Genomic DNA, 24,141 nt, shown 5'->3' on the forward strand with positions numbered 1-24,141 from the left:
CACTGTGCTGAGTCCTTTATGATCATTATGTCATTTGGTCCTCACAACAGCCTGGGAGGTAGATGCTAGTATTATCCCCATTTTACATCTGAAGGAAACAGGTAAACCGAGGTTAAGTGATTTGCCCGGGGTCACCCAGGTAGTAAGTGTCTGAGGCAGGATTTTCACTCGGGTCTTCCTGACTTCAGGTCTAGTGCTCTATCTAGCTACTTTGCTCCTAATGAATTAGGGCTGATTCTGAAAAGAAGAGATTTGATCTCAGGTCTTCCTGATCTATCCACAATGCTCGCTATGCTGCCTCGTATTCAGTGTTTCACTTTCACTGTTGTCTGAGGTCAGTAGTAATCTACTGTTTTTTCTATTCCTTTTGGTTTAAAAAGTGTGTGTGTGTGTGTGTGTGTGTGTGTGTGTGTGTGTGTATGTGTGTGTGTGTGTCGAAGTCTTTTCCTCTTCTGTTCCCCACTGAGCCTTTTCTTGTAACAAAATGAGTAAAGAATAAAATAAAACCAAACACCAGGAAGGAAAGCAAACAAAGTAGGTTAGACATCCTCTGTAGTCCCTTCCAGGTCTCAGCCTATGCTCCCATGATCCTATTTCCCTCAGCCACTTGAGGAGGTCTCTGGCATGGGTCACTATTTTTGTTAAGACCTTCCAAATGTTACATCAGTTAGTTTGAATGAAAGCCGCTGGATGTGTATCTACCAAAGGATTCTTAACCAGGGGTCCCTGAACTTGGCTTTTATTTTAATATTTCGGTAAATGTATTTCAGTAAATTTTCTTTGTATTTTTTTTATTTTATGGATTTTATTATATACGTTTAAAAACAAGATTCAGAGAAAGTGACTTGCCAAAAGGCATCCGCAACCAGTAGGTGTCTGTCTTACATGACTTCCTGACACTAGGCCCAATACTCTAACCACTGCACCACCAGCTACCTTTAGACTTAGAGTCTGAGTTTTCTACAGCACCAACAGATTAAATGCCATCCCCAGAGGCACAGAGCCAGTATGGGTTAGAGTCAGCATTTGAACCCAGCTAATTCTAGCTCCGATGCCAGCTCTTAATCACTCACTAAACCTTCCTTTTTACCATTACTTAGCCTCTGTTTGCCTGTTTTCCTCGTCTGTAAAATAGGGATAATAATAGCATCTACCTCCCAGGTTGTTGTGAGGCTCCAGTGAGATAGTGATCATCAAGGACTCCGCACAGTGCCTGGCACAGAGTAAGCACTATGTAAGGTTTCTTGGTGCATAGGAGGAATGATGCCTGTTGTCCTTACTAAAGGTTTCTGGACTGGCTTCTTTCTTCTGGGAAGTATGGGGATCTTATTCATTTAAAAAAAATGTTATGGGTAGGGGGAGGAATCTCTTTTAGTTTATATATCATCAGTTTGAGAAAGATGTTGCTTTTTTAAAAAAATTATTATTTATTTAATGTTTATTTAGACGTAATTTCTGATATAATCTAATCTCTTTTCCTCTTGCTTTGCCCTAAGCAGGGTGGGATTCAGTGTCCCCTGCTCTCAGGATGATAGTGTATCCTTTTAAGACAATAATCCTAATGTTTCTTTGTATCCTTTTTTTTTAAATACAGAAGCATTTTGTATTTAGGACTCCAAATTTGTACTCAAGACAATCTGAAGGAGATACAAATTTACATTTAGGAAAATCTAGAGATTAGATACATATCCCCTCCCCCTCCCCCGTGCCATGCTCCTTTGTATCTCTCCAGATAAGGGGCTGAGCTTTCTGTGGAGTAAGCCCTCAGTTAGCTTTACTGATGTAAATCTGGGGATAAAGCTACCCAGCTGGGTTGCGCCCCTGGCTGGGCTCCGGGAGGCAGAGCATCTGGCCAGAGTGGAGAGGCCAGCATGCCTTGCCTGGCCCACCTGCTCGGGAGGGCACCTTACCATGGGGAAGCAGCCCTATTCAGACCCTCTATCTCTTGTAGAAGCCTGTGTTCATGACAGCCGGACAGCTGAGCGCTGAGCAGCCTCAGTCTGTGGCAGCAGGGGTTTATGCAGCATCCCCTCCATACCCAATTGGAAACCTTGGTCCCATGTGGTGATGGGGCAGCTGGCTGGCAGGATTGAATCTTGAAGACACATCGGGGTTCTGATGAGTAGATAATCAGAACCTGACTGTGATTGGGGCATCGGGGGTTCTGGACCTGGACCCCTTTTGGCAAGATGGCCTCTTAACCCCTTCTCTGAATCTTATTTTTCAGTGCATATAATAGAATTCAGATCATTACAACAGAAAACTATATTACAAAGAAAACCTCTATTGAAATAAATTTGCCGAGATATTAAAACAAAAGCCAAGTTCAGGGACCCTTGGTTAAGAATTCTTTTTATTAGATATACTTGTAGTGGCTTTTACTAAGAGTAATTGATATATAATACCTAGAACAAAAGTAGTGATTCATGCCAGATACCTCCTCCAGTCACTGAGGGAAATCGGATCCATGGGAGCAGAGGTTGAGAGCTAGGAGGAGCTTCAGGGGCCATCTAATCCATTTTACAGATGAAGAAACTGAGGCCCTGGGGAATGAAGTGATATACCGAAGATCACACAGATATGGGAGGCATCCATGGCAGATGTTCTCTGATTTTAGAATTAGCGACCTTTCCATTTTGACCCTGTTTTCTCCAAAACTTCTAAATAGACTTCTTGAGCACCTTCTGCTTTGAGGGCTGGCTTTCCTGTACAGTTGGCAATGACGGCTTGTTTGTGGCCCGCCCACCCCCTCCCACTCCCTCACCCCCTCTTCCTTTCTGGTCTTTTCTCTGGATATCCTTAGATGATAGAGATGGTAAAAAGGAAGCTGGTCACTAGGGAACTTTGTTCCTTAATCTTTGCAAACCAAAGCTACAAATAGCTCTTTTCCTCTTCAGGAACATTCCTGTGGAATTCCCCTCACATAAAAAGGATTACAACAATCCCATTTAAATTAAGTTAAATTAATTTTTAAAAAATTATTCATTAAAATAAAATTAAAAGAAATGCCATTTCTCTTTTTTTCTTCTCTCCCCCTCCCCTTTTCCCAGTCTCCTCTTGCCTTCTCCTCTTTTTCCTCCTCCTCTTCCCTTCCTCTTCTCCCCCTCTTTTCCCCCTCCCCCTTCCTGTCTTCCCAACTTTTCTCCTCCCCTCCCCACCTTTTCTCCCTTCCCATCTGGGCTCTCAAGGAGCTTACATCCCATTTAGGGACACATCATATGCATGGTGGAAAGGATAATGGATTTGGAGTCAAGAGGATTTGGATTCTAATATTGGCTCTGCCATTTACTGCCCATGTGACCTTGGCGGTCACTTAATAATCATGATAACAAGAACAACAGCTAACATTTTCTGGGTTTTTTTGTTTTTTTGGTGGGGGTCAGGACAATTGGGCTTAAGTGACTTGCCCAAGGTCACACAGCTAGTTCATAACAGCTATCATTTAAACAGTGCTTGCTATGTGCCAGGCACTGTGCTAAGTGTTGTAGAATTGTTATCTCATTTCGTCCTCATAGCCACTCTGAGAGGGAGAGGCTATTTCCCTACCCAGGAAACTGAAGCAATGAGAGGACTAGTGACTTGCCCAGGGTCACACAGCCAGGTAGTGTCTGAGGCTTCCTTATCACAGGCCTGGTGCTCTTACCTGCTGCACCACATATCTGCCCCCTCCTGAGCTTTAGTTTTAGGGAGAAGGAACAACCGGATGATTTCTAGGTCCTTTCCAGCTCTGATCTATTTAGGTCATTTTGGTTTGCTTTTTTTTTTTCATGAGACAAAAGCCACAGCCTTGAATTAACTTCATGAGATTGATACATTGCAGGTGGTGTGTGGAAAGGGAAGTGAGGCTGCTAAGAAAGAGCTTTCTGTCCCAGGCCAAAGAGTTAATATTTTGTCTTAGAGCAGGGCAGGGGTTCTTAAGCTTGTTTGTGTTGTGGACCCCCCCCCCCAATCATTTGTTTGTTGTCTAGGTTCATCAAGGAAAAATGCTAAATTTCATTCACGTTAGTGAAAGTAGAAGTAAAATAAAGACATACATTGTTTTCTTCATCAACTTTCACAGATAAAATCAGCAATCATTTATTAAGTGCCTGCTATGTGCCAGGCCCTGATCCCCAGGCCAGGTACTGGGGACACACACAAAAAAGGGCAGAAGCAGTCCCTGCCCTGCAGATCTATTCACAGGACCCTGGGATGCCATCGTAGAGGCATTGGAAGCCATGGAAGATGTTTGAGCAGGAGAATATTGTGGTCTGACCTGCATCTTAGAGCTTTTATTTTGACAGCCAAATGTAGGGTAGACTGGGGAGCAGACTGACAGGTCCCCAGGGAAAGCAGGAAACTGTTCCTTTCTTCTCTAGCCAGCTGACCAACCTGTATTTTATACCCAGAGAGTTAGAAGTTGGTTTTAGAAGATGTGCTGATACAGCGCTATAGCAGTGTTGGACTGGTACATTGCCCTGTGTGTTAGAACTGAGAGCCCCACTTCATTCCTGGTAGCGCTCACGCTTACCTTTTTTTCCCCAGTTGCTAACTCTTTCAGCTGAGGGGAATGGGGCTTGGTACTAAGAAAGTTAGCAGGCTTGCCTGTATGAGATCTGTGTGTATGCAGGGGTGTGTGGGTGTGTGTGTTCCCCCACCCCCAAATCCATTATTTTTTTTTCCCTCCTCATTATCTGGGGACCTTTTCCCAGATACAATTGGCCTGTGATTAACAGATTGAGGACAAAGCCCCAGTGTAAAGAACATCTGCATTCATTCTCCTGTTATCTGCAAGGCCTTTGGAGGCAAGCATCAACCCTTTTTTTTTTAACCCTTTCTTTTCTGGCCTCTGCTCTGGCTGTCTGCCTATGCCTTTATCATATTGGATCTTAACAAGTCTGAAAAGGGTATTGTTACAGTGACCAAGAAGTTAAATTTGCTGAGGGGTTGAGGTTAGTAGAAATAAGTCTAGACAGAAACCTGCTGTGGTTTAAAGATATAAAGCCTGATAATCTATCTGGTGGCTTAAAGCAAGCTTTAAGGGCTGTGTTCCCATTCCCTTACCTGTCTTTGCTTGGAAAGGAGTTGGCATCAATCCCAGATATTTTCTGGGACCAGAGCAGTCTAGTCTGGCCCAGGACCCAGGACAGAACTATATAAAAAGCTACTGCTAAGAGATAAAAGAGTTGGGTTCCAGAGGAAACTTCCCCATCTTGAACTCTTGATGAACCAGTTCAACCCTATACTACACTAAAATCCCTTGCCCCCTTGGCCTGTGAGAGCTTATTCTGTGCCAAGCCCCAACCCAAGTTCCGCCATTCTCTACCTTCCCTCCTGTTATGTTGCTGAACAGAGATGGAGGAAATGGTGGCACCATACTGCTTAATTCTACTACAGATTTGTATTAAACGATCTCAACTGGAATTGGGAAAAATAAAATTATTAAAAATTACATTATATAAAATATTATTTAAAAATATCTCAACTGGGACCTTCTGCAGCAGGGCAGACCTTTTATACCTCTTTAATTAATTTACTGTCCAATTCATCACAGAGACTTTTCCAAATATTTTCATCCTTCCTCAAAGTTCCCCGGTTCTCCCTACCCCCCCCCCTTTTAAAAGTTAACATTGCCTCATATTTCACTGCAAAAAATGGAGACCGTTCTCAGATAAGATGCTTCTCTATGCTGGTGCTATCCAAGCTCCTGTGTCCCAGATGCCTTCACCCCTCCCTTCTCCTTACTGAGGCCAACGCCCTTTATGTATACAGTTGACCCCATCCTATCCCATCTTCTCTAGCAGGATTGTTGTGAGATCAAATGAGATAATATTTGCGAAGCAGTTAACGCAGTGCCGGGCACATAGTAGGTACTACATAAATGTTAGCTATCATCATCATCATTAGTATTAATGTTATTTCTCTTTTACTCATCTTCAAATTCTTCTTGTCTTCTGGCTGCTTCCATGCTGTCTACAAACAAGCTCATATCTCCCCTCTCTTCAAAAAAACCCTCAATTGATCTGTCTCTCCCTTTCATAGGCCAAACTCCTTGAAAAGACTGTCTATTTCCATTCCTTCTACTGTCTTCTTAATTCTCTACAGTCTAACTTCCAACCTTGTCATTCAAGTGAAAGGGTTCTCTCTGCCAAACTAAGGGGCCTATGCTTAATTCTCATTTTTCCTGACCTTGCTGCCACAGTTGAGATATGTATGAGATATATGTGTCACCGTCTTCTCCTTGATACTCTCCTCTCCTGAGTTTTTAGTGACATTGTACTCTCCAGATTGTCCCCCCAATTCTCAGGCCCCTCCTCACTCTCTTTTGATCAGTCTTCATTCTTTAACCTGATAGGTGGGAGTGTTCCCCATGGCCCTCTCCTGGACTGTCTCCTCTTCTTCTTTCTACTGTTTCACTTAGTGATCTCATCAGCCCTTGTGGACCCAATTATCATCTCTGTTCAGATGATTGTCACATCTATTTGTCCAGCCCTAAACCGGTCTTGCATCTCTACCTTTCTGTTGGACCTCTCATATTGGATGTCTCATAGACTTCTGAAACTCAACATGTATACAGCTGAAATATCTTTCCACCCAAACTCTCCTGCCTTCCTCACTTTTCTGTTGAGAATATCACCGTCCTTCTAGTCACCCTGGCTCACAACCCAAGTGTCCTCTGGGACTAAGTCCTGTTCATTCCTCCTTCTTCCTTTCTTCAGTTTCCCCATCTCTCTTCTTAGAATATCACTGCCATGGTGTAAGCCCTATGCCTCACACCAGGACAGTTGAGATAGTGTACTCAATACTATTCCTAATACTGCCTCTTCTCTCCCCACTCCTGTCCTATTCTGCACTTAACTGCCAACATGATTCTCCTAAAATGAGCATATAACCCTTCCCCTCTTACTCAATAAATGACTGTGGTTCCCTATTACCTCCAGAATAAATTATAAAAATCCCCTGGCAGTTAACATCCTTCATAATCTGAATCATTCCTACCTTTCCAGTCTTCTTTCTTAAACCTTACTCCAGAGTCAAGACAGCACTCATGATGTCATTGGTTTTCCTTCTAAGAGGAAGGACAAACAACACCCTCCTTCCCTCCATGTGCTCTTCTGTCCAGTGACACTGGCCTCCTTCCTATTCCTCACCCAACTGGAGAAGGTTTACGCCTTCTCCAATCTCCCTTCATTCTCATTGGCTGTCCCTCATGCCCCTCATGTCTCTCCACCTCCCTGATTCCTTGACTTCCTTCAATCTTATCTTCTTCCCAGTCCCACCTTGTAGCTAGTGCCTCCCCTCTGAAATTAGCTCCAATTTATACTCTATGTGTTTTGTATGTGCCTCGTTTTCATGTTTCCTCCCACATTATATATGTTGTGAGCCTCTTATAGGGAGGGACTTTTTTTTTCTTTAACCTTTCTTCATGTCTTCAGCACTGACATAGTGTCTGGTGCTTAATAAAGGCTTGGTGACTTGGTGATTGACTGAGGTACATCCTGCTTCTGTCTAACCTACTGTACATCATAGCAGCATGGTGCAGTGGTTAGAATGCTGACTTCAAAGCCAGGAAGAGTTGGACTGAAGTCACACCTCTGATAATGTCTGACCGTGTGACCTTGGGCAAGTCACTTAACTTTTCTAGGCAAGTGTCTGTGAGACTAAGTTTCAGAGACATTGCTGACCTTCCCTATATCATTGAAATCCCAGGTCTGATCCCTTATTTTGTCTTACAAGGCGATTAATGCTGCCCTTCATTACTGTGTGCCTAGATCTTCCCATGAAGATCACAGTGACCTGGACCTCACATTGGGTGACATTCCCTCCGATGAGGAAGAAGCAATCAACAGCTCTGATGAGGATGCCAGCTCCGATTCCAGCAAGGGGGAGCCCGATTCCCTGGAAGACAAGCAGGTATATTTTTTCATTTCTAATTTAATTAATACTTGAATGTTGTTGAGTTTGTCTCATTCATACGCTGTGCCTAGGGAAGGTAGCATTGCTACCTTCAGCCGTCAGGAAGACCTGACCTCGAATCATGTCTCAGAAGCTTAGTAGCTCTACATACATGGACAAATCATTTGACCTTCTGAGCCTCGGTTTCTTTATCTGTAAAATGGGAGTACACCTACCTACCTCCCAGGTTTTTGTGAGGATCAGATGAGCTAAATAACCTATGTAAAGTGCTTTGCAAACCTTAAAGCAGTATACAGATGCTGCCTGTCGTCATTAGCTATTGTCATTGACTTGAAGTGGTTTTTTGCATTTTCTTTTTTTAGAATTCAAAAAATTAATTTCCTCTCCCTCCCATTTTCCTCACCCTATAGATTTTCTTAAAGGCTGAACTTTAGAAAAGCATTTTTCTAATGCATTGTTTCAAAGTGACTTCCTCCTGAATCTGAGATATTTTGTCAATGCCAGAGACATAGTACGTAATGGACATGAATTAAGGGGTGGGAAGTAGATATTCCTGTTAGTGTTTAAAGTTATCAAGAGGTGGCAAGAGAGACTAGAAAGCTTGACTCTGCCCCCAGAAAGTTCTCTGGCTTGCCTTATGTTTTAACAACCCAGCTAGCAGCTTCTGCAGGGGCATAAGATGCACCCAGGATGCTGCCGGGACACTGGAAAAGCACAGGTTCTTTTTATCTGCTTAAACAAGGAAAGCACGGTGAAGGGGTTGACCAGCTTACTTTAATCCAGCATTCACTTAGCATACAGACAACATTCATTTAGTTCGGGGGAAAAACAAACCAGCACCCCGAACCTCAAAACCAAAATACAAACAAGTTACAAATATCAACAGACAGGCCCAATACAATTCATAGTTACCAACATCTGGGCTCGCCCGAGAGCAAGGGCTGGCCCAGAGTCACGCTTGCTTGCCGCTGCTCCCACACCAACCGGAAAAGGAAAGAGAGGGCTTCAAGCTATCCTCTCCCCTCTTATAGAGTTTTTGACATCATCAAGCACCGCCTGAATGACCAGGGCCGATTGGTTCTTGACTTGGCCCCTCCCCCTAGCGTAGACGTTAACACCTCCCCTCAGCCAGCCCCATGACTCATCACGCAGGAAGTTTTCTGCTTCCTGGCATGCTCTCTGGGCTTCCTGCCCCGGAAGAGCAAGCCACAGCATCCAGAGGCTCAATGAGGTAAGCTGAGTCATTCAAAGAAAACAAAGGCCATTCTGGTTACACCTTAACTGGAGTGAGCCTGGCAAAAGCTACTTCCACCTCTCAGGGCTCCAGGCCAGCGGTGTCAAAATCAGATTGAAATGGGGGCCATGAAACAGTTTATAAGGATCCTGCAGGCCACACATTGACTTAGAAAACATCATTTTAACATTGCATACATGCATACATTGCATACAAACACACACATTCCATTATATTTTTATTTATTTAAATTATATATTATCCACAATGTAATTATATAAATATTATATTATATAATGTTTTATTTATTTGTATATTTTATGTAATATTTATCTGATGTATATTTATTTTATTAAATATTTTCCAATTACATTTTAATCAGGTTCAGGTTCTGTCCCCTTGACATCTTGGTTCTAAATGACTCTTAAGACTCTAGGTTGCCCAGAGTATGCCTATCTGTATTGGTACAAGGAGTTTCCTTACTTGGAAAGTGAAATCACAAAAGTAGTTCTTGTCCTCCTACCCCTATTTAAATTAATGATAAACTTCTTTTGAATAGACTGGGCAGCTGGTCCAAGTTCCCAGGATGCCTACTTTTTTCATGCTGAGTCTGGTCTAGAAAGGCGTGCTATGCGCTCAGTCATCACGTGGGTTTTCTCACCACTATTCTGTTACGTTTTAGGGGTTCGCCCAAGACAGCCACTCTCCATCTAGGTGTTGGTACGCTTACCTTGTCTTCAGGAGAAGGGGCAGTGCACAGTTAAATTTTTGGCTAAAGATGCTTACCAGCTCCGTGACCAAGTCCTGAAGCCAGCTCTAATCTTCTGACTCTCAGACCTCCTTCTCCCAGTAGCTTCTGCTTTTTTCAGATGCTCCAGAATTCATTTTTAGCCTTAAACAGGAGAGCTTTTTGCTGTCACTTTGCCTCCCTTAGAGAGGCTATTGGAATAGTGTTGAAAATGACTTTGTTTTAAGCAGCAGTTTTCTAAGTGTGATCTGGGGTCTCCTGGGGACAACGGTGCTGGTAAATGTTGAAAAACCCACTCTCTGAAAAAAACGTAGGCACCACACATTCAAGTTTCATCTGCATTCACATTTTCTCTATCCCTTCTTAAACCTGGACAATCAGCAAAACAATAAACCAAGTTCTGATTTGTAACATTGATTTCCGAGGTATAAATGGTCTAGCTGAAAATTTGACATTGGGCTGGTGATTTCTAGCTGGTTCCAATGCACACCCCTTTGGGCATCCCAGGAACCCTTTACAAAAGTCTGCAAGGAAGGCCAAAGGTATTTCTCTTTTTTTTATCTGTTCTTTTCTTAAACATCCTGTGTATATACTACATGGAAATGGAAGTAACCTCAACACATCATGTAACACCTTATGCTGTGTTTCTAGTAGAGACTAAGTTCTTCGAGGTCAGGAACTCCGTTTCCTCAGCACTCAGGACAGTGTCTTACAGTGTTGTTGAATTGTGGGGTGGATAGAAATCACTTTTCTTCTTTTAAAAAAAGTGTCAATAATCTTTTGTTTTCATGTGGCATCCATTTCTGAATCTCCCCTCCCTGGCTTTGTGAGAATGAAAAGTCTATATTGGTGAAGTGACCTGTTGAGGATCACACAGCATTTGTACCCAGATCTTCCAAGACCGGTCTCCTATTCTCTATGTGACACCATCTTAATAGCAGGGTCCATTTTTAATATTTCTGAAAACATTAAAGAGAAAGTTGTATTTAGCGGTTTCTTGAAATGAACAAGTCTAGAGAGGTAAACATCTAGAATGAGCATCCTCAGCTTTGTAATTCTTATCAGAGGATTAGAGCCACCAGAATGGATTTCAGATCAAAAGTGCTGTTCTTGGCCCTGTCCCCAGTTCATGCTTCAAAGCCTTCTACTTTCCTTGTCTTGGCATCTACAACATGGGAGGAGGAAGATGGGGGGGGGGGCAGTATTTGTAGTCTGCTTTGAAATGAATGTAATTTGTGCACGGATTTCCATTAATTTATGAGAATGTTGTCATTCCTGATACTGTGTGTCTCCTGGAGTTTTGTAAGAAGGTCAGTTTCCAGGTCACTTTTATTCCATGGAGGCAATATGTCACTACAGAAACAGCACTGGACTGGGAAGCAGGAGACATGGGTCTTAATCTCAGATCACATACTGTTTAGCTCTGTGATCCTAGGCAAATTGCTAACCCCCTCTGGATTTATAGTCAAAATCCTGTCTGTAAAATGAGAGAGTTGGACTAGGTTATTTTTTAAGGTGACTTCTACATTTAAAATTTGAGCCTTTGAGATTTGGGACAAAATTGGTCATTGCCCTTACAAGTTAGTAATGGTTTTGACTTTTTTCCTACTTAATTCTGGCTTTTTTCATCAAACTTTTAGGTAATAATAAATCATTATCAGAAACAAGTGTATCAGTTTTTAATTATTCATGTCTAATAGTACCTTTCATAAATTAAGAATATGGCTGGCAATGAGAACTACACCTAATAGAATTTTTGTATGTGTGAGTTCTAAATATGAATTTTTAGTCCTTTCAACACATTTTCAAAACACAATGATTTTGATTCTTAAGACATTTTCAAAAGTTATTAAGACCCTTTTGAATATAACATGGAAGAATATAGTTTCTTCTGGGTAGTCTTCGTCCTCACCAGTGTCACTGGCATTGAAATTTTCAATAGAACCTTTGGAATTTTATAAGGAAGAATATTTTTCCTTGAATAATATAATTTTGAGAGAGAGCAAATGTTCATGATACATAGAGCTCTTTATCACCTAGGAACCCTGACAGAAAGCTACCCTAGGAACCCCATTTATGGGTTAGAATCCAACTTGAGCTATATATAGCACATGAGCCCCCACCAGTGTGTTTCAATTTACTAGTCAGCTAAGGCATTTAATGAAATAACATAGTAATAAAAATAACAATAGAACAGTCTTCTGTAAACAACCTCTTTGTGAAGGGTGGATATGTATAGAGATCTTATGTGGAATGTAGTATGCGGCTAGCATAACTATGTGACGCATCAGTTAATGCCTCTAAAACTGGAGAACTACCTATGCCTTCTAATCACTGAACAGCTATGACATGTCTCCAGGCATTTTTTCTGCGCTGTGACTGGTCTTTATTATCAGGGCCACCTGTTTTGTCTGAGAAGACATTAGATACTCATCTCTGAACTTCCAGTGTCCATGCTGTCTAAATTTCCTTCCTGTCAGTCAGACTCGAAACCTAGATGTTTTCCTCAACCCCTGACTCTCACCACCTACGTCACATCTCCAATGTGCCTCTTATCTCCTGATAGTGCTACCACCATGGAGCAGGTCATCATCTCCTCTCACTTAAGCCTATTGCAGTAGCCTGCTGATCGATTTGCCTGATGTGATTCTCTTCCTGCTTTGGTCCATTCTCCACTCTGCTACCCAAGTGATTTTCCTAAAGTACAGGGCTAACCCATTAACCTCCCTTCCAGTAAACTCTATTGGCTCCCTAATCACTCCAGGATCAAATCTAAAATTCTCCTTTTGGCATTCAAAGCCCTTCATAACCTAGCCCTATCCTTACCTTTCCAGATGTCTTCATTTTAAACTCCACTTCCCCCATACTCTTCCATCCAATGACACTGACCTCTTCACTGTTCCTTACACAACATATCCCAACTCTGGACATTTTCACTGGCTGTCCCTCATGCCTGGAATACTCCACTTTTTCCCTCTGCCTCCTGGCTTCCCTGGCTTTTTTAAAATTCTACAGGAAGCTATTTTCAATGCCTCTTAATTCTATTGAGGATTTTCTTCTATTGATTATTTCCTATTTATCTCATATGTGGTCTATTTTGTACATATTTGTTAGCAAGTTGGCTTCTCCATGAGATTATGATCTCCTTGAGGGCCGGGTTTGTCTTTTGTTGTACACCCAGCTCTTAGGGCAGTGCTTGGCACGTAGTAGGCCCTGAATGACTTTATCCTGGCCAATTTTTACCCAGCTGCTGACTTGTTATCCTTTTTCTCCTTCCCCTCTTTCTAGTTCTTGCTCTGAAAACTATAATCAAATCAATTCTACCCTTGCTTGTGGAAAGGGTATATAAGTGGACTTTCCTGTTGTTCCACTTACCATTTCTTTTTTTGCATGTGGCATCCCTTTGGTCATGAGGGTCCTGTTTGTATTGTCTCCATCCATTAGGTTGTAAGCTCTCTGAAGCCAAGACTCTTACATTTAGGCCTTGACACATAGTAAGCCCTTAATAAATACTTTCCATTCATTCATCCATTCTGCTCCATTAGGAATGTTGTGGTTAGTGAGCCTCTCTCTTAGAAGGGAAGACTAAAGCCAGGGGCTGTGAAGGTCTTCTCTTCAGGTCACAGAAGGTAAAGGAAATCCAAGTTAATATCACATCTTGACTTTGAACCCCTGTCTTTTTTAATGTCTCTCGATTTCCTCAGTTCAGCTGTAATCTGCAATCAGAAACACATTTTAGTTTTTAGCTCTTTTCATTGCTATCTAATCACTTGGGTAGTAGTGTGAAGAATGGACCAGAGTAGGGAGAGAATTGCCATCAGGCAGATCAATCAGCAGGCTATTACAACAGTCTAAGTAGGAGAGTCCCTGGAACTCTCTTTTCTAAAGAAGTAAAAGGAATTGCATGTTATTAACTGTGCTAAGGAAACTTCTTTTAGCATCCTCCCACTCTGCCTCTTTCTCATATGGACATTATAAAGGTTTGGGTCATTGGAAAAGCATTGATTGGCTTCCTCATCTCTCTAGTAATAAATACTCCTGGTCTCTTTATATTTAACTTGAAGTATGAATATGATCATATATGTAGTAAAAAGGTATAGAGATAATAAAGGAAAGTACATGAAAAGTCTGAATTCATAATTTGGTATAATTATAGCTCAGTTTAAAAAACCAAAGGAAAAAAAAATCTCCTTTGTCAGTATGAGTCACTGACCTGCCCCTGATACCTCTCTTTGGTCTCTCCACATGTACAAACATAGTTTGTAGCCACAGCAGTCTTAATAATATAGTAATTAACATCACCTGGTAGTCTTCATATACAGCCAGTGTTCTGACAAGTTTTGACCTGATTCAGATTCATTCAATGTGAGGCTACACTTTTCACAGAGTCAAAAAAATTATGGTGCTTTTCTGCTGGCTGTGGTCAGGAAAAGTCCAGAGGTCTTTGGTTGTCATCTAGAGGAGAAGTTTATTTAAAACAATATATCGACCTGTCAGTGAACATGCATTTTCATTGATTAAAACTGACCCATCTTTCCCTTTTGGCATTATTCATCCAGGATTGCCTTGGTTCTGTGGGACTGGGGAGAGCATGAGTATCAGGGGAATTATTCCTGTCTGAAAGCATTTGCTGATTGACTGATGTCTGCTGCAAGTTATGCTTGTGGCAAGGAGTGCATTGAAAGAAACAGCCCCTAGGGAAATAAGAGTCCCTTGAGGATCTTGACAGCTAGTTAACAGCGTGCTGTGCTATTAACTGTTGGCCAAACTGGCTGACTTGCTATTCTCTATATATAACATTCCATCTCCTCCCTCCATGGCAGTCTCAAAGGATGAGGTTCACCGTCTCTTTGTCAAGGTCAGCGTCTCTAATTTTCAGTCAGTCCGCTAGAATTTATTAAGCCTCCACTATGTGGGAGGCACAGTGCTAACCGCTGGAGGTACAAAGAAAGCACAGTCCCTTCCCTCAAGGGGCTCACTATCTCATGGGGAAGACAATGTGCAAACAATGAGGTGCAAAATAAGATATATAGAAAATAAATTGGGCGTAGTCTCAGAGGAAAGGTATTAAGATTAAGGACAACTGGAAAAGGCTTTTTGCAGAAGGGAGGACTTTCGCTGAAACTTGAGGGAAGCCAGGAGGCAGAGATGAGGAGAGGAGTTCCACACATGGGAGACAGCCAGTGAAAACACTTACTAGCAGTGTGATCCTGAGCAAGTTACTGAACCTGTCTGCCTCAGTTTCCTCATCTGTGCAATGAGGGAATAGACTAGGTGGTGCAATAGATAGCTCAATGAGCCTGGGGTCAGGAAGACTTCAGTCTACCTCAGTTTCTTCAACTGTCAAATGAAGATAATAACAGCTCCTACTTGCCAGGTTTATTATGAGGATCAAATGAAATATTTGTAAAGCATTTAGCACACATTAGTTAGCACTTAATAAATTCTTGTTGCCTTCCTCCTCGTTGCCCTTTTAGCTCTCAGTCTGTGTTCTTATCAACTCCTTTCTAGAATTTGTGATGGTGATTTTTGTAACTCTGGTAAACAAAGCAGTTTGGGGGTCTCAGGTGTCACACATTCATAGCCATCAGACTTAGTTGATGGATGTATTCTCTAGTTTTGCTGAACAGCTCTGTGCCACTATCCCCCTTTCTTTCCTCTTTATTACAGCACATAGCTCTCTGGGGGCAGGAGGGGAGGAAGGAGAAAGATTTAGGATGAAGTTGGAATAAAAACAAAAGATGTCATTGCAAATGAAAAAAAAGGAAAAAACAAAAAAGCCAGCATATTAGAGTGGTTAGAGAGCTGGCCTCTGATAAAAAGACCTTGGTTTAAGGCCCATCTGGGCTTGTAACCCTGGGCAACACACTTAACCTTTTAGTTTCTCCAGGCAACTGTCTAAGACTAAATGCCAGTGTTCACGGGTAGAGGGGGTTCCTTTTGCACATGAAATCTAAGGTCTGATCTCCATATTTAAAAACAGAACAGAACAAAATAGACCTGTCCCATCACCAAGTCAACAAGCATTTATTAAGCACCTATTGTGTGCCAAAGCACCGCGCTAAAACCATTCTGCTGCATTAGTGATTTTCTTTATTTGATTTTCAATATAATAGCCTTATCAGAGGACTGAAGATCATACATACCCACCTGGCAGAGAGAGAGAGAGGCAGCGGATACAGGGCATAGAATAAGATATTTATTTTTTGGACATGGTCATTATGGGAATTTGTTTTATGTACCTATGCTTAGTTGTTAAAAGTTTTTTTTTTCTTCTATCGGTGATGGAGAAAGGGAGAAAATAGATTTCTGTTTATTGAAAAAAAATTAAATGGTTAAAAGTAATGGGCAGCTAGGTGGTACAGTAGATAAAGTACTGGGCCTGGAGTTAGGAAGCCCTGAGTTCAAATCCAGCCTCAGATACTTACTAGCTGTGTTACCACAGGCAAGTCACTTAGCCCTGTTTGCCTCAGTTTCCTCATCTGTAAAATGACTGGAGAAGGAAATGGCATAGTCCTCCAGTGTCTTTGCCAAGAAAAACCCAAATGGGATCATGAAGAATTGGACGTGACTGAAACAACTGATAAACAACGACAAAAAAAACGACTTGATTTCATTCAATTCCAGCGTCGTGCTTAGGGAGAGTTAGGGAGCACCTGCGTGGTATGATTCAAAGCCTAAACTGGAAAGACTAGCAACTAGGTATAGTTATGCAGTCAATCATTATCATGCATTATTACATGAGCATACCTTAGTTTATCTGTTCTGACCTAGAACTGAACAAGACGCTTAGAATACAAAAGAGGCCATTTTTGGTGGGGACAGTCTGGTTGGGGGAGAGAAAGAAACTCTAAAATGTAAAAATCTTAAAAATCAATAGAAACCCTGGAAATCAGATAATGCAGCCTTTCCATATTATAAGTGAAGAAACTGTAGATCAGAGATGTCAAATGAGTTGCCCATGGCTTCACAGCTAGTTCATGACTGAACCCTGAAGCACAGGGTTACCACCCAGGAAGAGCAGGCTTGGTTGGGACATGATAATGGGGTATATTCCATCCATATTAGGGAACTGTCTATGATTTATAGACAAGCCCCAGAGGATAGGCGGGTCTGGCCAATTTGCAGTCTGTAATGTTGAGGGAGTACCCACAAGCCAAGTCAACAAACATTTATTGAGCGCTTACTACATGCATGGCATGCATTATTCTAAATGCTGGAGATCCACAAAAAGACAAGAACCATCCTTGCCTTGAAGGAGCTCACATCCTAATGGGGGAGACACGATGTAAACAATTATGTAAGATGAGATACGTATATGCAGTGTTAATCTCAGGCAATCTCAGATTAGTACCCTAAGAAAGAGGGTACTAATACTGAGGTGTGTGTGTATGGTGGGGGTCAGGGGCCGAGGATGGGTCAGGAAAGATGGCCTCCTGCACAAAGATGTTGGCTTAGACTTGAAGGGAGCCAAGATGAGGACAGAGAGCATGGCAGGCATGAGAGACACCACTGGAAAGGCATGGAGTCAGGAGATGACATTTCATGTGTGAAGAACAGCCAGAAGGCCAATGTCACTGGATTGTAGAGTATGTGAATGTGTATTAAGACTGGAAAGCAAGGGGCAGCCAGGTGGCACAGTGAATAGAGTAGTAGCCCTGGAATCAGGAGGAGCTGAGTTCAAGTCTGGCCTCAGACACTTAGTTGTGTGACCCTGGGCAAGTGACTTAATCCTCCCCCACCCCCAAAAATATGAGTGGAAGGTAGGAAGGAACCAGTTTGTGAAGGACTTTAAAAGCCAAACGGAAGACTTTATATTTGATCCTATAGGTTTTAATGACATTATAAATTCATTGATGTGTACACTCAGGTGATGATTAGACTTTAGGAGAATCTTTTAGAGAAGATTAATCTATTAACGAGTTGCTGTCATGTAAACACTCAGGATGCGCCGTTGAGTTTTCTGTGGTGCTGAGGATTGATTGATTGATTTTGGGATAAATAGTATTTAATTTTTTCAATTACATGTAAACATTTTTCAATGTTTACATGTTTTCAACATTCATTTTTTATAAGATTTTGAGTTCCAAATTTTTTCTCCCTCCTTCCCATCCCTCCTTCCTTCCATCCCTGCTCCCCAAGATGGCAAGCAGTCTGATACAGGTTATACATGTGGAATCAGGTAAACATATTTCCATATTATCAGGTTGTGAAAAGAGAAACAGAACAAAAGGGAAAAGCCACAAACCTCCCTCCCTGCCCCCCCCAAAAGTGAAAATAGTGTTCTTTGATCTGCATTCAGACTCCATAGTTCTTTCTCTGGATGTGGATAGCATTTTCCATCAGGAGTCTTTTGGAATTGTCTTGGATCATTGTATTGCTGAGAAGAGCTAAGTCAGTCATTGCTGATCATTGCACAGTGTTGCTGTTACTGTATACAATGTTCTACTGGTTCTGCTCACTTCGCTCAACATCAGCTCATGTGCATCTTTCCAGGTTTTTCTGAAGTCCACCTACTCATCTATAGCATAATAATATTCCATTACTTATTCAGCCATTCCCCATTTGATGGACATCCTCTCAATTTCCAATTCTTTGCCACCACAAAAGGAGCTGCTATAGATGTTTTTGTACATGTGGGTCCTTTTCCCTTTTTTATGATCTTTTTGGGATAGAGACCTAGTAGTGGTATTGCTGAATCAAAGGGCATGCACAGTTTGATTGCCTTTTGGCATAGTTGGGCATAGTTCCAAATTGCTCCCCAGAATGGTTGAATCAGTTCACAACTCCACCAACAATGCATTAGTGTTCCAAATTTCCCATATCTTCTCCAGCATTTATCATTTTCCTTTTCTGTCACATTAGCCAATTTGATGAGTGTGAGGTGGTACCTCAGAGATCTTTTAATTTACATTTCTCTAACCAATAGTAATTGAGCATTTTTTCATGTGCATATAGATAGCTTTAATTTCTTCTTCTGGAAACTGCCTGTTCATATCCTTTCACTATTTATCAATTGGGGAATGACTTGTATTCTTATAAATTTGACCCAGTTCTATATATATTTGAGAAATGAGTCCTTTGTCAGAAACACTTACTGTAAAAATTCTTTCCCATCTTTCTGCTTTCCTTCTAATCTTGGTTGCATTGGTTTTGTTTATGCAAAACCTTTTTAATTTGATGTAATTAAAATTATCCATTTTACATTTCATAATGTTCTCTATCTCTTATTTGATCATAAATTCTTACCGTCTCCAGGTAAACTATTTCTTACTCTCCTGATTTGTTTATGGTATCACTCTTTATGTTTAAATCACGTATTAATTTTGACCTTATCTTGGCATATAGCATGAGATGTTGGTCTATGCCTAGTTTCCGCCATTCTATTTTCTGGTGTTCCCAGAGTTTTTGTCAAATAGTGAGTTTTTATCTCAGAGTCTAGGTTTATCAAACAGTGGATTACTATAGTCATTTACTGCTGTGTCTTGTGTACCTAGCTTATTTCACTGATCCGTAAAGCTATTTCTTAGCCAGTACCAAATAGTTTTGATGATTGACACTCTACAACATAGTTTTAGACCTAGTATAGTATTGCATTTTTTATTAATTCCCTTGATAGTCTTGACCTTTTGTTCTTCCAGATGAATTTTGTTGTTATTATTATTTTTTCTAGCTGTACAAAATAATTTTTTGGTAGTTTGATTGGTATGGCACTGAATAAATTAATTTAGGTACAATTGTCATTTTTATTATATTAGCTTGGCCTACCCATGAGCAGTTGATATTTTTCCAGTTGTTTAGATCTGACTTTGTTTGTGTGAAAAGTGTTTTGTAACTGTGTTCATGTAGTTCCTGGGTTTGTCTTGGTAGGCAGACTCCTAAATATTTTATATTGTCTATAGTGATTTTAAATGGAATTTCTCTTATCTCTTGCTACTGGGCTGATGATTTATGTCGGTTTATTTTATATCCTGCAACTTTGCTCAGGTTATTAATTATCTCAAATAGTTTTTTAGTTGATTCTCTAGGATTCCAAGTATAAGTATATGATAATTATATCATCATATCATCTGTAAGAGTGATAGTTTTGACCTTCCTTCCTTTTTGAAAAAATTACTTCCATCTTTTCCTCTTCCAAAATAGTATACATACAGAAAGTGGCTATATGCAGTGTAGAACCCACCCATCTTTGTGTCTTGCTGGCATGACTTTGGAGACCCCAAGGTCATGTGAAGGATACAACTGGGCAACCATGAATGGGCTATCGCCTGCGTCACTGGAGGTACTGCCCAAATCAGCTATTCTCAAACATTTTAGCCTTAGGATTTCTTTACCCTCTTAACAGTTATTCAATATTGTCCACCCTAAACCCCTGCTAGAAGCAGCTAGGTGGTGCAGTGTATAGAGAAGTAGGCCTGAAGTCTAAAGACCTGAGTTCAAAACCAGCTTCAGATACTTATTAGCTTTGTATCCCTGGGCAAGTTACTTAACCTCCTCTTGCCTCATTTATCTCAACTATAAAATGAAGATAAAAATAGCATGTATCTCCCAGGGTTGTTGTGAGGATTAAATAGGATCATATTTGTAAAAAACACTTAATAAAATGCCTGTCACATAGAAGGTGCTTAATAAATGCTTATTTTCTCTCTTCCTCCCCCCCAGACCTTTTTAAAAAAAATGTAGGTTTTGTCTGCCATTATTCACTGTATTAAAAATTAAAATGATTTAATATTATTGTGAAAATAGTTTTGACCTGGCAAACCTGCCCCCTCTGCCAAGAAAAGGATTTTCGGTATCTCCACACTTTGAGAACAGCTATCCTAAATCAGTGACATTACAAATTCAGTTGAGTTCTGGATTATATTTGCTCTGTGTGTGTGTGTGAACATGTCGTATCCCCTGGCTCAAATGTAACCTCCTTGAGGCTATGTTTTGCTTATGTCTTTGTATCCCTGGGACCTAACAGTGCCTGGCACAGTGTAGGCACTTAAAGAATGTTTATTGATTGGCTGAGGACCAACGTCACTGATTGACAATTTCCACCTGCTCACCTATGGAGCATACTTCACTGGCAGCTATAGTTGCTAAGAACCTTCCTTTACACTTAAGATGCCAGCTCTTCCTACCTGAGTGACCTTAGGATGGAGGGAATTAAAGGGGAGAAAAAAAGCATTTAATTGTGCTGGATATTCTACTTACCACTTTATAAACATTATATTAGTTGATCCTCTTGAGAAATAGATACCATTATCATCCATATTTTATAGTTGAAGAAATTGAGGCTTGACTCGTCCAGGGTCACACAGCTAGTGAGTATCTGAGGCTGGTTTGGAACTCAGGTCTTCCTGACTCCAGACCCAGTGCTCTATCCACTGCACCACCTAGCTGACATTTTACTTCTATCTGTAAAATGAGGGTTGGGCTGGATCAGAGGTTCTTAATCTTTTTCTTTGTCGTGGACCCCTTTGGCAGTGTGGTGAACCCTGTGGACTGCTTCTCTGAATAATACTTTTAAATTCATAAAGTAAAATACTTGGGATGACAGAGGAATCCATTTATATTGAAATAAAGATTTTTTTTTCCATGCAAATTCCTAGACCCCTTGAAATCTATTGATGGATCCCATGTTAACAATCCTATGTTAACAACCACATGAACCTCTGAGGTCCTGTTCAGCTCTGAATTTATAAGTTCCATCCTCTCTTGTATCATTTGAGAACAGAACAGAAAAGGAATGAGTTAGAACGTGAGGGCTTTGGGTGGCTGAAGTGCTTTTAAGTGTGTTTTGGCAGATTTTTCCCTTTTTAAAGATAAAATGTTTTATAGAGCAGACACCAAATACTTCAGCTCCCGATGATATGAAGGACCCTTTTGTCAAGGGTTGGAAAAGGACATGCTTGTTTGGCAGCTGTATTTGAAAGACGACCAGTTATTCAATAGTAGATTTGTCTTTTGAAACCGTGAATTGGCTAGCCATGGCACATCCTTGGTCTGGGGAGGTCACAGGCTTCACTTGAGGCTGGTCTCAGAGGTATGCTAGCTATGGAATCTGAAAAACAGATGAATGGTTATGGATCTCGTGCCCTGTCTCTCTCAATTATACAAGTTAGTGAACCTGTTTGTCTTAATTGGGCCAGTGGCCTGTCTAAGGGAAAAGAAATGGAGATAAGACTAAGGGTCAGCTTTAAATTTTACTTTACTGGGGACAAGGTCTGCCATTATAATGATGTAGGGTATTTGCTTCCTTGGGTTTATCATTTTTTACTTGTTTTTTAAGTTTATATTAAATTTTTGTTGTTCAGATGTATCCGACTCTTCCTTAATTATTTCCTCTTTATCAGTTGCCTATGGCTTGTTTGTACAGAGTTGTTTGCATGTTGTTGCCCTCATTCAACTGGGAGCTCCCTGAGATCAGGGACTGTTTGATTTTGCCTCTTTTTGTATCCCTAGCTCATAGCACTATGCCTGGTACATAGAGGTGCTGATCTGATCTTCATGCAAACCCTTGAGATAAAAAATGGAGTATAATTATGCCTCCTATTTTGTAGGTTCTAAAACTGAGGAAGACCTAGAAAGGCGGCATAGGAGATTGGGCTCAGTGGATAGAGTGCTGAGTCTGTAGGCAGGAAACTTCTTCACAAGTTCAAATCTGGCCTCAGACACTTACTTGCTGTGTGACCCAGGGCAAGTCACTTAGCCCTGTTTGCCTCAGTTTCTTCATCTGTAAAATTAACTGGAGAAGGAAATGGCAAAGAATTCCACTATCTTTTCCAAGAAAAACCCAAATGGGGTCATGAAGAGGCAGCCACAACTGAAAAAAACCACTTAATGACAACAATAAATGCAGGAGATTGAGAAGCAGGGGACTTGGAATGCAAATCCCAGTTCTGCTGTGTCTAGAACTTTGGGTAAATTACCAAACCTCCCAGGGTCTCATTTTCTCACCTCTAAAATGAATGGATTGAATTCGATGGCCCCCAGCCTATGATCCTAGAGAGACTAAAGGACATTCCCTGGGTCACATACCAAGAAAGAGGTAGGATGGAAATCTGGATGCAGGTATTTAGGGCTAGGATATGGCCATTAGGTACCCTATCTGCCTCTCTTGAGCTGTGTAGTAGGGTAGAAAAATAACTTGATTGAAACATTGGGAGATCTGAATTTGTCGTTAACTAACTGCTGGGAGGACAGTTCATCAATGCTCTGGTTTCCTCTTGTGAAATAATCTATGGAGTCTTGGAGTCCGGAAGACCTGAGTTCAAATTCAGACTCAAGTACTTACTAGTGGTATGACCCTGGGCAAAGCAGTTTACCTCTAACTTCACTTTCCTCTTTTTTATACTGGGGGTGGGGGAGGGAATGAATACTCTTCAGGGTCTTCCAGTCTTTGATCCTATTAACATACAAGGTTGGTTAATTCTAGAATGAAAGCTTTGAAAGACACAGAGAAACAATTCTGATGAGGAAGCAAAGGAAGAGTTGTCCCAAGGGAATGATGTATATTCATACATAAGGAGACTTTGATTTTAAGATGATGAGCGGTATGAATTGAGTATTAATGGTCACATTTCAAAAAAAAAATTAGAATTAGAGAACTAAGCACTTGAGGTGCCTCTCCCTGCTTTGGCTCAGGGGAGACTGGAATCAAACAAGGAATTAAAGGCATCACAAAACAGAAAATAGATCATTTCAGTAGCATGAAGTGGAAAAGCATTTGTACTATTAAAATCAACGTAAGTAAATAAGAAGGAAAGCTACTGATCGGGGCGGGGCGGGGCAGGGAGGATCTTTCCCATCATATATTCAAGATGTGTAAGGAGTTAACACATATAGAAGACCCATATGGGCAGCTAGGTGTGTAGGCCCTGGAGTCAGGAAGACTTATCTTGGTGAGTTCAAATCCAGCCTCAGACATTTTCCAGCTGTGTGATTCTGGGAAAGTCATTTCACTCTGTTGGCCTCAGTTTCCTCATTGGTAAAGTGTGCTGGAAAAGGAAATAGCAAATGACCACAGTATCTCTGCTAAGAAAACCTCAAACAGAGTCAGGAAGGTTTGGACACTATTGAAATAGTTCAGTGATAAAGTATCTATATCCTTGTCTCCACTCCCCACCACCCCAGATCCTGCAGCTACTAAGCCCAAGGAGGTTGAACAAGTATCAGCCTGATGGTGTAGATTCCTTGACCAGCCGTGATGTCACTTAATTTTGATTTCTTCCAGCTACTCCCTCCTAATGAAGGGTGTCACATCCAGGACTAAGTA

The 24,141-nt window shown here is 41.1% G+C and overlaps 1 protein-coding gene across 1 annotated transcript in view; it reads left to right on the plus strand.

The window, feature by feature from the left end:
- FGD6 (FYVE, RhoGEF and PH domain containing 6) overlaps positions 1-24,141 on the plus strand; it is a 182,352-nt gene that overhangs the window by 61,167 nt on the left and 97,044 nt on the right. The window contains exon 3 of the mRNA XM_036762145.1: positions 7,752-7,893. Coding sequence (XP_036618040.1) covers positions 7,752-7,893 — 142 coding nt within the window. The remainder of the gene's footprint in view (positions 1-7,751; positions 7,894-24,141) is intronic.

The sequence above is a fragment of the Trichosurus vulpecula genome, chromosome 5 (genome assembly GCF_011100635.1).
Source record: "Trichosurus vulpecula isolate mTriVul1 chromosome 5, mTriVul1.pri, whole genome shotgun sequence".
In the NCBI taxonomy this organism is placed as follows: domain Eukaryota; kingdom Metazoa; phylum Chordata; class Mammalia; order Diprotodontia; family Phalangeridae; genus Trichosurus; species Trichosurus vulpecula.